Source organism: Silene latifolia, chromosome 10, assembly GCF_048544455.1.
Source record: "Silene latifolia isolate original U9 population chromosome 10, ASM4854445v1, whole genome shotgun sequence".
Classification (NCBI taxonomy): Eukaryota; Viridiplantae; Streptophyta; class Magnoliopsida; order Caryophyllales; family Caryophyllaceae; genus Silene; species Silene latifolia.
The window spans coordinates 2,314,043-2,328,409 of record NC_133535.1 but is presented as its reverse complement, the minus strand read 5'-3'; the positions used below and the strand labels follow the sequence as shown (position 1 = coordinate 2,328,409).

The 14,367-nt window shown below is 40.6% G+C and overlaps 1 protein-coding gene across 2 annotated transcripts; it reads right to left on the bottom strand.

Annotated features, from left to right (window-relative positions):
* Positions 1 to 810: 810 nt before the first annotated feature.
* LOC141604683 (uncharacterized) lies at positions 811 to 10,816 on the bottom strand. Of its 2 annotated transcripts, XM_074423136.1 has the most exons (11): positions 10,120 to 10,775; positions 9,071 to 9,148; positions 8,037 to 8,078; positions 7,803 to 7,908; positions 5,556 to 5,614; positions 5,225 to 5,266; positions 5,031 to 5,135; positions 4,271 to 4,358; positions 2,910 to 2,956; positions 1,303 to 1,397; positions 1,071 to 1,216 (listed from the first exon to the last, which is right to left on the bottom strand). In XM_074423136.1, the coding sequence occupies exons 1-10, from the start codon at positions 10,675 to 10,677 to the stop codon at positions 1,320 to 1,322; spliced, it is 1,203 nt and encodes a 400-aa protein (XP_074279237.1). In that variant the 5' UTR covers positions 10,678 to 10,775; the 3' UTR covers positions 1,071 to 1,216; positions 1,303 to 1,319. The 2 variants fall into 2 exon arrangements, with proteins under 2 accessions (XP_074279236.1, XP_074279237.1); XM_074423135.1 differs by having other exon boundaries at positions 811 to 1,397; positions 10,120 to 10,816.
* Positions 10,817 to 14,367: the final 3,551 nt, after the last annotated feature.

Sequence of the window (14,367 nt, the reverse complement as noted above, 5' to 3'; positions counted from 1 at the left end):
TTGTCTAAAAAACGCCAAAAGTTATCTTTATTACCAGCATGTGGTAGTTTGACCCGTGTTAAAAATTTAAAACGGATACTCTCCGTCTTAAACAAGACTTATTATTCATGTCTAGTGGACTTTTGTCAACCGTTTGTTTCGCAAAATCGTGGAGAAACTATTTAATGTAGGAAGAATAAAGTCTATAAAGATATAGTTGACTAGTGTAACCAAATACTGTCCTGGTTGAAGTTATTGATGTTGGGTGTGCGTTGGAAGTAAGACAGTTGGAAGCATGGAGTATATCAAAAGGAAAAGTCGATTTCAACCTCTAAGAGATCGGGTTGGATTAACCAGTGGTAGAGTCGGGATTTTAACTTAACAGAACAAATGAGTAATAGCATAAGGTAAACTTGAAAAAAGTTTGAAGATTCAAACTAAAAACTTCGAAACTTCTGTTATTCAGCTGGAAAAAGCGTCCCTGCTACTCTCAAGTCCGCCACTGGGATTAAGCGTTCCAAAATTGAAAAAGCGTCTCACATGAGAATTAGTACATATACAAATATTGACATAAAAGCAGCCCTAAATGAGACTGTCCTAACTACTCTACCCAGAAAGATCCAATAATTACATCCCGATACCAAAATGACTTGACTCGATATGACCAACAAGGACAAGTAGTTGAACAAACCTGACACGACTTGAACTATGAGACTCGCCTTTGCGTTCAGAGAGGGGAAAAGAGAATGGCATGACATATTAAGTGGAGTTTTTTCGATCACTGCAATTCTGCAAATCTATCATCACACTACCGTTTGAGGATAACAAGGAGAACAGAAGAATATGGTTAAATAATACAGTACAGCAGTGCTTGTAATACAAAGTGACATTGTTCGGAATAATGCACCATACAAGAATCACAAATTATATCGTTGCAAAACAGGACTTGATTTCCGCAAAATAACAGCCATTCACCGGAAGTTATCTACTTGCGGAACTACCCGAGCACTTCTTTTGCATTACACCAGTTTTGACATGCACAACTACCAGAAGTGATTATGAACTACTCTAACAAGTCACAAAGGGTCGTAAGAAAGACGTAAAATCAATAGAGGGAGCAAAATTTGCTAAACTTGAGCAAATCACTGTTTTTTAATGACATGCGGTAACCAATTTAACTTAACCTATCTTAGAACTTGATTGGTTGCTTATCATCCCAAGATGAAACAATACATGCCTGCTATCCGAAACATAAGTAAGATCCGCGACTGATTCTTTCAAACTGGCATAATAACGCCTAGAGGGGGAGCATCCGAAACATACAGCTTAGAGCAACATAATCACTTTGGATGCATTTTGGCGTACGAATCTGCAGCTCTAGATAAAGACTGTATTGACACAGTATATCCTGGGCCCATCTGTCAGAGTAAAACACAATGCCATCATGCGACGAAAAACTAATAAAAAAGAGTATCTCGACATGCCAAAATGCCAGCAGTCACTCTAGTTTTTCTCATCAAGTACTGCATTTAGGGATGTCAATTTCACCCGCACCCGATCAAAATTCGATCCACCCGATTTTAAAAGATGGATGAAAACCCGACTTAAATGGATGATGGATGGATGACGGATGAAACGGATGACGGATGATGGATGGGTTGGATGAAGAAATTTTACCCGCCATCCATCCATCACCCGATTTTATTACTTTTATTTAATTTTTTTAAACATATAATACATTATTAAGGTATAAAATATTCAAATTTTCAAATTTTTCTACTCTCAAAATATATATTTTGTGAAACTACCCACTATGAAGTTAAACTAAAATAATTATCTAACATTATTTTTGTATAAAATAAAAAATTATAATTTTTTTTTAAGTTGAAACATATAAATACATAACACCCGTTTATCACCCGATCCACCCATTTCATCCATGGATGATGGATGGATGGATGACGGATGATATGTTTCATGGATGACGGACGGGTTGGATGAGATTTTAAAGTGACGGATGGATGACGGATGAGGTTTCACCCGACCCGAATCCGATCCATTGACATCCCTAACTGCATTAGCTAGCCTAAGGATTTCAAGCACTTCCACAGCCTATATATTTGAGCCAAAGGTTTCCCCTGCCTATATACGGGATACCTCTGCAACTTGCCGTGTTACTTACCCCTAGTCTCCAACCATGGTTTGGGGTAACCAAACGTAGTAGCAAAAAATCCCGAGTTGTGACTTGTGCCCTTTCCATGCCTATATATCAAGATGAATGGCTTTTCTTGGTTTGGTTTTACTCCCAGTATATACAAATCAAAGATGAACTAATATCACCATCTCCAAAAGGTATATCTTAGTTTGTTTTAAAAGGCGTGAGACACAAGCATCGTGCACACTATGCACCAACGTTTTTGTAAACAAATCTGCCAAGACAATATTTTGAGACAAGAACGCCCCTTTTTGGATTTTAAAATGGTTCGACATGTAGAGAAGTAAAAGGTGGAGTGTGGGAAACAGGGAAGCACATAATAGGATAAAAGATGGAAATGCATGGTAATGCATGGTAATGCACCTTAATAGCCTTATTCAGAAGAAGCATCCTAAGACGTGAAGTCATTTTGGCAAGTGCCTAACTAAGCTTTATGCTTAGACATGCCTTGTGCATATCTTTTTAAACTAAGGGTATCGCTGTTGCTACAAAGGACACTGACCACTACGAGTAATCGAGTATGATCTGAAGCTTCATGGAATCGGATGATATAAGTACAACTTAATTAGTCATTAGTCATAGTCATTCTTAGGGACGTTTCAAAATTCTAAAACAGGGATCAAAGTGTTACATCTTACAAGTACTTTCAAGTTTCAGCAACAAAGACACAAAAGGAAGACTCGGTAAACGAGACAAGGTACAGTTTGAAACTCACCGTACTACAGAGATGGAATGAATTGACATAGCCAGCATACTTGGAAGCTGCAAAAAAAAAAAGGAGCAAAACATCACTCAAGGTGTGTAACCAATTGGAACATCTCTTAGTTTTCGAAATTGAAATTTATTAGTTTCAAAAGGCGTGAGGTACACAGAGGTTATGAGTGTCCTTGATGATGAGGTGCAAAGCGCAAGGCACAAAGCGAACAGAGACACAAGGCTCAGTCTGGTCCAAACTTGTGCAAATATATCCTAATCACAGTTTTTGCAAACTAAACAGTATTTTCCTAATAACAAAATTGTGCAAAAATATCCTTTTTTGAATTTTAGGGAGGGTTAACATGTAAACAGGAGAAAAAAATAGGGCTGTCGGAAATTCAGTCAGAACAACCAAAATAAAGCCTGGTGTGAAGTGGTCCGCTCTCCAGGACAACAATTTTATATGTCCCAAGATCCGGCCCAGTCCGGTCCAAACTTAGTGAAACCTGGACCCAGACCGAAGACTTGTTCGCTTTATCTTTAACCATACCTGTGGCACAAAACAAGGGTTACAATTCATTCACCCCTAAGCCCATTTTCCAGTCTCACACTCACCCATCCGCACTGCCTCGCTACTTTTTCTTCTATCCTACCACAGCTACACTTAGGTAGTTAGGTATATCACTAAACGGCACTTTCAAGCCTACAATATAGATACAACTCCTTACAAAAGGTCGATATCGAGGCAACATATTTAAGAGGTCATCCCTTACTCCCACCTCTGCCACAGCGGCCCAAAATAAAGATCATAAGCTTTGGAGAAATAAATAAATGAGAAGTTATAAGTATAATCAAAATAAAGATCATAAGCTTTGGAGAAATAAATAAATGAGAAGTTATAAGTATAATACAGAAGAACACTATGGTTGCATGTCGCAATATCACAGTATTAGTTGTCACGTTAGAGCGTGCGTCCAATTAGGCTGTAATGTCAAGAAGGTTCATCAAAAGTGTTAGTTTTCACTTTTTTTCCTGAAATCGAAAATTAGAGCAGATTATCATGTTCTATCTCTTCCTGTATGTTCAATCTCTTATTGCCAAAATTGAGTTGGAAGGAAATAGGGGTAACATGAAAATTAAAAATTTTCTTGCCTCCTCTTTTTGTATCCAAAAAGAGGCGTCGCAAAAACATCAGTGAAGTATAGGTTAGCGTGACCGAAATAATAATGAGTTTATATAACAGGAAATAACAAGGGCAACACAACCATGGACCGGGGTGTGGGTGAAGGGATAGAAAGATAATACCCAACAGCCAAGGCATGGATTCATTGTTGGAGAGAAATACATAGTAACAAAAATGTATGACAAAATGGAACTTACTCTTCTTTAACCCAGGAGGCTTTGCAAGCAATAATGCGTTCACAAATGCACCAACATTCTCTTGAAGAGCTTCCTCCGTAAAACTCACCTACAAATTTTTTTGTTATAGTATATTATATATGAGGCACAAGGAGAATATAATCATAGGCAGGTAGGGATTCAAGCCTGACACATATATCTAATTGAGTTATTGAGGAATTCTGTACCACTGAACTAAGAGCTCATTGCCTACATAACTGTCCTTCAATAAGGGAGGAGACTGATAAATCAACCTAACTAAAGAGTAGGATTGCAAATGAGGTCAAACAGGGTCACTACCCGCATACTCAGCTTAGTCAAAAAAAGCATCGAAATCAGCCAAAACATATAATGAACTCGAGGATGCAATGAGTTTAGAATAGTACTGCTCGCAAAATTTGTTAATACATGTTTACTGAATTATCACTTGTGTAATATTAACATAAGAAACTTAGTTCAAATAGAGATGATGATAGAAATAGAATTATTCAAAAATTATAATGCACGGGAAAAGATGAATCAGGCTGAGTAAGATCTCAATCCGGATTCAAGCTACATTAGCCTGACTCGATCACAAATTAGTAGGTTCAGCCGTTCAGTGATCTTTTAGCAGAGCCAGAATTAGAAATCAAGCGCCCAAAGTTGAGAAAAGAACGCTGACAAAGAGCTTGATTCCACTTGCCTAAGCCGAGAGTAACAAACAAAACTGCAAAAAGGGGAGAGAAGACGAATCCAACTATACCTTGCCTAACCCAACATGAACAATTGCATCCTTCATTCTAAAATCTAGCAGTCCTTGCTTCGCCTCTTGTACTGCCCCACTAACATTGTTGGTCACAGTACCTTTCTGTATATTGGAATATTGGATCAGCACATAAACTTGAACCAAAGAGCAGTACATTAAATTTTAATAGATAAACTGATGATGAAATCTACCTTGGCATTTGGTGTCAGACCACGGAGAATTCTACCAATTTTCTGTAAAAAAAATTACTAATAAGTATAATGTCGACAAACTTCTGCGATTTCTATTCAGATAAAAAAAAAAGGGCAGCCCGGTGCACGATGGCGTCCCCGCTAGGCGAGGGTCCGGGGAAGGGTCCCACCACAAGGGTGTAATTGGGGCAAGCCTTCCCTCGCCATTTTGGCAAGAGGCTGCTCCAAGGACTTGAACCCGTGACCTCACGGTCACAAAGCAACACCTTAACCGGTGCGCCAAGGCTCCCCTTCACGATTTCTATTCAGATAATAAAAAATATTTGCTTACGGTTACACGCTGCATCATCGAATGAGTGGCTATACATCTGTCAAAATTTATCTTGCCACCTGAACAGGATTTGATGTCGAGATGTTAGTGGCACACTGCTCAGGTAGAAATCATCCAAAAAAGAAGCACAGCAAACATTCACCATATTCCGAGTTAAAAAATAAAATATATATAGTATATTAAGATGAAAGTAGGAGACTATTGACTTTGCTGATGAAATTAGCAACATCAAGACGTCAAAATAATTTTCTGATATAATTAAGACGACTATTGCACAGCCATAACCCATAAGACATACAACAACATTATTCAGAATCCCAAAAACTACCGCTAATGGCAGGGAAGGAGGGGGGGGGGGGGGGGCAAATATAGGGATTAATTCCCCTATGTACGAAACACAGAAATCGTCTCCAATGAGGCGATGCGATGACCCATGATGAAGATTGTGACCAAATACCGCAACCTAATTCGTTATTTCTCAATCTGAATAACATTAACTAGTTTACCTAGTCATTTTGAGTACGATAATCCCAAGTTAAACCTCGAGATAATTGTAGGAAAGTATATCTCAACTTTGCATGTGGAAAGATTCCCTAAATATTTTCCAAACATCCAAGAAGCTAATGCGTTGCATCAACAACATAACTATATCAACGACATATAAGCAACTTTGTTGGCCCCATATAATAGGTTTAGTGATGTGTCTATTATTTGTATAATTTTTTCCCCTATTTTAGCTCGATTTTACATGATTTGTGCACTCTACAGAGCGATTTAATGAGCTAATATCGTCTTCGAGGTGTTTTGTATGCTTTATTGCATCTTGAAGGAAATGGAGCAGTTTTACGCTATTTTCCTATGGTTTGGCATTCACGCGGAGGACAGAGCTACTTGGGGCGAGTCTTGGCTAGCCTAAGAGCGTTTTGGGAAGATTGGAGCATCCCGGGGAAGAAGAAACGGGATTTGGAATTGCTACGAATGAGGAATTAAGCTCCAAACAAGGCTAGTTACATTCCCTATCGGGGTTGATAATCAACCCCTACCTCATGGGGTTGGCATATGTCACGAAAGTAATAAGAAAATAAAGCAATGGAGCTCGGGAGCTGCGACTTCGATGATGACCACGGGCCGTCAGGGTTGTCAATCTCTACTCCAAGCTCTTCGACTTCCTCTCTTTATTCTATTTAAGCCTATGTTTTCAGTCATTTGTAATCACGCATTTCCATACACTCTTTAGTTTACATAAAAACCTAGTCTCTCTATAATTCCTAGTTAGTTAATTATCAAACATTTGGCTTTGATTCCGGGTTTATTTGAAGATTGCTTGTTCTTATATTCAAGTTATTCTTTCCTTTTGTTGGTAATTCCTATTTTTCTAGTTTAATTTAAATAATTTCCATTTCATCTTATTATTTTGTTATTATGCTTATGTTAGTAAAATTAATCCTTGTTAGTTTAATCATTACCGTGAGTGAGTAGTTTCTTTATCTAGGGTGTAGGGTAACCATGTATGATTAGTAATTTCAAGTTGTTGAATTGGGTTTTATTATTGTCAATTTGTTGTCTCAATTACATGCTTGTTATAGATTGTTAATCTTTGATTCTTGATCACAATCGATGATTAAATTTGTTAATCCTTTCCCTAAGATCGAAAGTCGGGAAGAGAATTAGACTAAGCATGTGTAGTAGTTCGACCTAGTAAGTGCGAGAGCCAGCTAGGACCCATTCTAAGGTTAGTAATCAACCGAAAGATATTTTGCTAGAGACCTAGGCAACCATCGATTTTATGTTCCCCTAATTTGACATATCTTTGCTAATTTGCATGTGTGAACCTATTCCCTAGATCTTTCATTATTATTCTTAAGCAACTTGTCTTGCTATCATTTTTAATTATCAAACAATCGATCGACCTTGCTAAAATTTTAATCATAGTTTATCATATTGCATCTCCCGTCTCTATGTGATCAACCTACTTCCCTAACTACATTTGTTTGTTAGTTAAGCCTAGGGTAGGGTATGTTTGTTAGGTATACGAAAAGCCTATCATTTAGGGATGATTATGATGCAAACTCTTCTTCATAAAGATATTTTATAAAATAAATGAAACAATTTAGAGTAAGTACTGGGCTGAAATAGGCAAATCCATCCATTTCCAGCTTATCTACTGGTCAAGCAATTTCTGGAATGGTGCACAAAGATAACTGTAAGCAATTTGTTCACTTGATTTTGATAAAGACAAAGACATACTAGTTTTTATTTCTTCAATAAGTTCATCTCCTCCAACAACATCAGCTCCTGCAGCTCTGGCTTCATCAGCTGCAGACCCTTCCGCAAAGACGGCAACTTTGACAGACTAAAACAACAATAAAAAAAGGTAATTCAAAACATTTGAAGGGAAAATAAAGAAAGCATTGCAGCCAAAAACTGAAAAATGAGCAGATAACGAAAAAGACAATTGTTGCTAAGAAATTTGAACAATACCTTCCCAGTACCATGAGGTAGAACAACAGCGCCACTGACACCCTGATTTCAAGTGAAGCACAACATCAGTTCAAATAACATACTTGAAACATGACCAAATATCAAATGATAAAACATATGATTCGTGTTTACAACAACAACAACAACATCAGAGCCTTAATCCCAAAATGATTTGGGGTCGGCTGACATGAATCATCCTTTAGAACCCATGGGTGAACGCACACCTCAAAATGCGAATAGAAAAGGGAAAATGGAAAACAAAAGGGAGAGCGAAAATGTAATGGAAAGTCAAGGTAAACTTAGAGGTTTTAAAATCGAATTCCAGATTTCTTTTATAAAAACTTAAAATTTAAATCGAGAGAAAAGATTAAAACGATTTTGAAAACCGAAAATAATTTTGGGAATGATTCGTGTTTAGTGGTTAAAATTTCAGATCCCGTTTAAAAATAATCTTGCTGTCCGCAACAATCTGGGCAGTCAAGAGAAAGTATTTCCCTACCCCTCTTCTTCTCTTAGAAGTGATGTGATACAGACAATGGATTCCCAAAGGGGGTCGGAGATAGCGTTGGAGCATTGTTTTATTTAACTTCTTAGAGGTTCCTTTTACCTTCTAGAATTGTTGTTTGCCAGTGTGTAACGTTCCAATTACATAACATTAAGAGCCTTGAACAATGCAAGTATCAAGAGCCCCTCTTATCACGGATTACGGAATTAAAGTGTTGGATCAGAACCAAGACGAGATGGTAATATAGTCAAATCTGGGAAATCAATATTTGAGTGCTTACGCGGGATAGTCTACGTGTTCAACACACTGAATTTGGTACATTCAAACATATTTTTCCTACTATTATCGTAATTAAATGAGAAAACTACTTCACAAAAGTTTGTAAGCCTATCAATTTGAACATACAAGTCCAACATCATGTTCAATATATCATGCAATGGAAAACTAATAAAACTGTTGAAAACATATCATGCAGTCATTACATCTGCAAAAAATCTACAAGTTTAGAGGCATAGAAGTTTCAGAATACCAAGTCACTACGGCGTCGATCAACTCCCATATTAACATGTGCTTCCAATGTTTCATCAAAATTCCTTTTAGCATTAGCCTGAAACGGAGTGTCAACGCAGTTAGAACAAAAACGATATTAACCCTACAACAATAGAACAATACAACACCACTACAAGTGCCTCAAGGTCCCTCAAATGGCAAGCTACGGGTTAGCTCTCGCGTGTATTAACACATGAAAACTCTTTCCAAATGATCCAAAGTCACTATTGCATTGAGAAATACATCGAATGACTGCTATTCTACAATTTAAAAAGAGGCGCAACTATTTACTCCATTATGATCCAAAACCAAGAACAGCAAACAATCAAATATACAACCTACTATTTACAATAATACAGTAATCAATCAGGAAAATCGCCATTTCAGTATGCTCCACGACAATTAACCAAACAATCAAATATACAACCTACTAGAACCTCTACCACAAAAAAGGGACTGCTATTCTACAATTTAAAAAGGGACACAACTATTTACTCCATTATGATCCAAAACCAAAGAACAGCAAATCCTCAGCTCCACAAGAGAGAAATCGAAACACAATAATACAATAATCAATCAGGAAAATCGCCATTTCAGTATGCTCCACATCAATTAACCAAACAATCAAATGGACAACCTAATAGAACCTCTACCACAACAAATGTCAACAATTAGGTCAATCAAATATCGTAACACCAACCCTGAACACGACCAATAAAATACGAAAAACCATACAACAATCCATCAACACGCGCCATTTCACTATTTCAGTATGATCCACATTGATTAACTAAACAATCAAATGATCAATTGAATACAACCTCTACCACAACAAATATCAACAATCAACTCAATCAAACACTGGTAGCGCCAATTTAGCGAGTTAACGATAAATCAACAAGAATACGAAACCCTAATACTAGCTCTACCACAGCAAAATGTCAATAATTCAATCAATCAAACATCAGTAACACGATAAATTAAAAAGAAACGCAACCAATTTAATGTCGAATACTAAGAATATTCAACCTTAACACAACGAATAGCGTCTTGAAGATCAACAACAACTTTCTCCTTACTCGTCTTATCAACCTTAATCAATTTAGGAAAAGGCACCTCAATCACCTCCTCAACCCTAACCGTAGGCCTAAACACTCTCCGAATCATACGACTTTCTCTCTCCAACTGTCCACCACCTTCCGTCACCGTCGGTGCCACCGTATCCTCCGGCAATGACGCCGTCCTATCCTCCGGCAACGGCGCCACCTTCACTCCGTACGACACCGGCGTTATCTGCGGCGAGTCTTTCATATACCGAAGCTCCTCGCGCGTGAACTCCCGCTGTCGCAGCGGTTGTTCGGCGGTTTCCGCGGCGGCGGATGGTTCTGGCGGTGGTGGTTCGGGTTTGACGGAGGGTTCTGGAGGTGTTGGTTTGGGTTTGACGGCGTAGGAGACGGGTTGGGGTGGTATTCTAGGGTTTTCGTCGGAAAAAAAGCGGCGGAGGAAGAGGTAAGGTGGTGGAGAACGGTGGAGGTTGGAGAGGGAGAGGAAATGGCGACGAGTTAGTGCCGCCATTGATGATGTCATGGTTTGATCTGAAGGTCTTTGGATCAGTGGTGTTGGTGGAAATGGGTGAAAGACTGAAAGGGTTTTAGCGATCGGGTGTTTGAGGTTGTCTACTTCGGAGTTCGGAGAGGGTTTAAGCCTTGATGTTGAGCATTCTCGTAAAACTGACCCGACTCAATCCGAACCAATGGGCATTTGAATTGAGGATTTAAGGTTGACCCAATCCGATCCGCACGCGATTTTATGGACCTGTTTAGTAGAGATTGTTTTTTACGGCTTAACTTAAGTTGTATTCTTTTGGATTTAATTTCAGCTCATTTCAGTTCAGTTTAGCTCTATTTACTCTAATTCAGTTTCATTCAGTTCAATTTAGTTTAGCTTTTCTCTTCACAAATTAACTATTTACTTCAGTTCAGTTCAGATTCATTCAGTTCAGTTCAACTCCATTCAGTTCAGTTCAGTTCATTTTAAACGGTTTCAGTCTAAAAGAACAAGACATTAATGAATCTGAACTGAACTGAACCTAATGAAACTGAACTAAAATAAAAGCTAATTTATCAATAGATAAACTGAACTAACTGAAATTAAGTCCAAAAGAATAGGTCCCTAGGTCTAAGTGTCTTAACTAGGGACCTGTTTCTTTTACTTAATTTGGTTTAGTTTAGGTTCATTAAATTTAATTCGATTTAGTTTAAATTAGGTTCATTATGTTCGGGTGTGTTATTAAGATTAAAAGAATAAGGTTTGAATACCTTTCTGAGTATTACTTTGGGTTTGTCGTTAATTCTTATAACTAAATAAGAATTTAAAGTTTGGTTGCTAAATTTATATAAACAGTGTGCAGGAAACATCGTGTAATGCTCGATTAGTCGTCATGTGGGTACGATAGCATTGGTGGGAGTAAAAACGAGTTATATCGAAGGACAAGTGAGGCCACAGTGCGCGTGTTTATGTGAGGGAAGATAAATGACGATCAGTAGGCAACGTATGTTCTTAAACTCGTAAAATAAGAGCAATATTTGTTTGTTTGTTTTTTTTTTCAAATATACAGCGCAAATGTCATACTGAATGAATATGGTGAAATCGGCTAATATATACGCTTAAGTTTAGTGAGTCAAGTGGGGGGTAATGACGACGTGGTGTTTGATTAAGAGTCAAGTGGGGGGTAATGGCGATGGGGCATATTCTGCACCGCTGACCAAGTCAACATATTGAGCAAGGTCAAGGATATCCACAGCAAAGTCAACGACTTAGACAGTCTAGCCGATGCAACCCATCTACTGTCACACTGGGGTCTCGGCTTTGTCAACCACCAGTAGGGACACATATCCGCGTACTCATATCCAAGACCCTCGGCCGGCCTGCCATGGGTCCATCGGCCGAGGGTAGAACGGTCTTTCCACCTGCTAGCCACTTGGCCACTACGTGACAAAAGGTGAAAGCCTATAAATACTCCTCAACCTTCATTGAGGAAAGGATCCATAAATTAACCTAAGAATCACTATTCATCTGGTAATATCTTCCTTATCTCCCTATAATACATCCTTAGCCAAGTAATAACAACTTATCCCTCTAAGTTTACTGACTTGAGCGTCGGAGTGAGTACGCTTGGCACAAAGCCAAGCCCTCAGTTCGTTCATTGTTGCAGGAGAGGCCGAGAGGAATGATAGAGACGAGGGATCCAACTCAAGACATCATTCTACAAGCCACGGGTGGTAACAATACTTGCTCTGGAATTACACCCGGAACAATTGGCGCCGTTTGTGGGGAATAGACACTAGAAGCTAGTCACATTCATTCCCAAACAAAAAATACACACAAAAAACCCACCCCAAAAGCCAAGAAGATGTCGAAACAACAAGAGGCATTCGTGACTGACGAAACCGAATTCTACCAAGATGATACCGTCCACAAATCTGGAGTTGTGCAACCCTCCGCCGGTCAAGTGATTCAACCGGAGTACGGGATGCCAATAATACGACACTCACATTGCCGCCGACCAGTGTCACCATCATGGGGCATGTGGTTGACGCAAAGAAAACTAAAGATGCTCCTGGACCTAATTGGGAGTACGCGGCTCACACTGTCACGCCGACAAGAGCGGCGGAAACCGTCCAGAGGCCGGGGCCCGAAACGTGACCCCAAGAAACTTGAACGGAGCATTAGGAGAAGCGACTGTCAAGACACCGGAGGAGCCCAAAGTGGTCGTGGTAGACCTAAGTCCTTCTCGCACTCGTGAGAAGACTGCGTCGCCGCGGCACGAACGAGGCACACCCCGGAGGAGCGAAAGAAGCCCAACTCGTCAGAGTTGGAGAAGAAGCCCAACTCACCAGAGTCGGAGGAGAAGTCCTTCTCGCTATGAGGAGAGAAGCCGGACTAGGAACGCGAGGAGCCGATCGCCGCGTATCGTCCGACATGTGGTCAGACAGCCCCTCAGCGCCTACGTCCTAGATACCCCGGTGCCGACTAAGCTGAAGTTACCACCTATAGCATACAAAGGGAAAGGTGACCCGACCGACCACGTCGAGGCTTACGAGTCTCACATGTCAGTATGGGAGCAACCCGATGAGGTTTGGTGCCGAATCTTCCCAACGACACTGCATGGGATGGCACAGAGTTGGTACAAGGGGCTACCCGACGGGTCGGTATACTGTTACGCCGACCTAAAGGACGCATTCCTAGCCCAGTATTCCTGCAACAAGAGGAGGGCCGTGGAGACATCGGACCTCCTGACTATCAGACAGGAGGGAGGCGAGTCCCTCCGAAGTTATGTGAAGAGGTTCGACGCCAAGGTTCAACAAATTCGCGAGTTGAACAGCGAACTAGCAGCCTTCGCGCTGATGAAAGGCCTCCCAAGGGGAGACCTAAAAACGAGCTCATCAAAAGCGGCGGCCGACCTTGGACGCCGCCAGAAATTGGCCGATCAAGCCATTAAAGTGGAGGACTATCACAAAACCTTGGTAGGCCCTAGCGAGGCCAAACCCTCGAAAAGAAGAGCGCGGGAGGACAACCCGGATGAAGGGCGCCGTGACAATAATCGGTCACGATCGGAAAAGACGCCGTGACAATAATAGGTCACGTCTCGATAAATCTGCCAGAAACAGAGGACTCGACGGGCGCCGGGTGGAGTTCGGGATCGTACCACCAGAGGCGGTATAATGATAAAACCCCCCTCGTCGTATCGGCCGCCGAGGTCTTCGCCCGAGCAAAACGAGGGCGGAAGTGGGAAAGGCCCCCAAGCCGAAGGGAGACGGTGACACGAGCCGATCGTGAGTACCACGGCCACACCGGTCACCTTATCGACAACCGCCGCACCGAAGAATGCCATTGAAGAAGCGATCCGGAAGGAAGCCTCGGCAAGTACGTTGCCAAAGGCCAAAAGACCGACGCCGGCGATTCAGATAAGAAATCCGTCTTGAACGGATAGGAGTGATCCATGTTGTCATCGGGGCAACGAGAACGGAGGGTCCGCCCATGGGCACAAACGGCACCTGAACGAGCTATATCAGGCCATCAACTTTGTGCCCAACACAGCGATCCCCGCTTCCAACATCCCCGATATGACTATTGGAAAGAAGGACTACGAAGGGGTCATCGCTCCTCACAGCGACCCACTTGTAGTCAATTTGGACATATCCAACCACCTGGTCAAGAGGTGCCACGATTGACACAGCGCCTACACGAACATCATGTTCGGGAGTGCTTCCTCGG

Excerpts from the sequence above, each read along its gene's own strand:
- LOC141604683 (XM_074423135.1), bottom strand. The coding sequence starts at position 10,677 with ATGACATCATCAATGGCGGCACTAACTCGTCGCCATTTCCTCTCCCTC. Across the intron at positions 9,149-10,119 it reads ACGCTATTCGTTGTGTTAAG|GCTAATGCTAAAAGGAATTT; the intron begins GTTGAATATTCT and ends ACTCCGTTTCAG. Across the intron at positions 5,136-5,224 it reads GTCTGACACCAAATGCCAAG|AAAGGTACTGTGACCAACAA; the intron begins GTAGATTTCATC and ends TCCAATATACAG.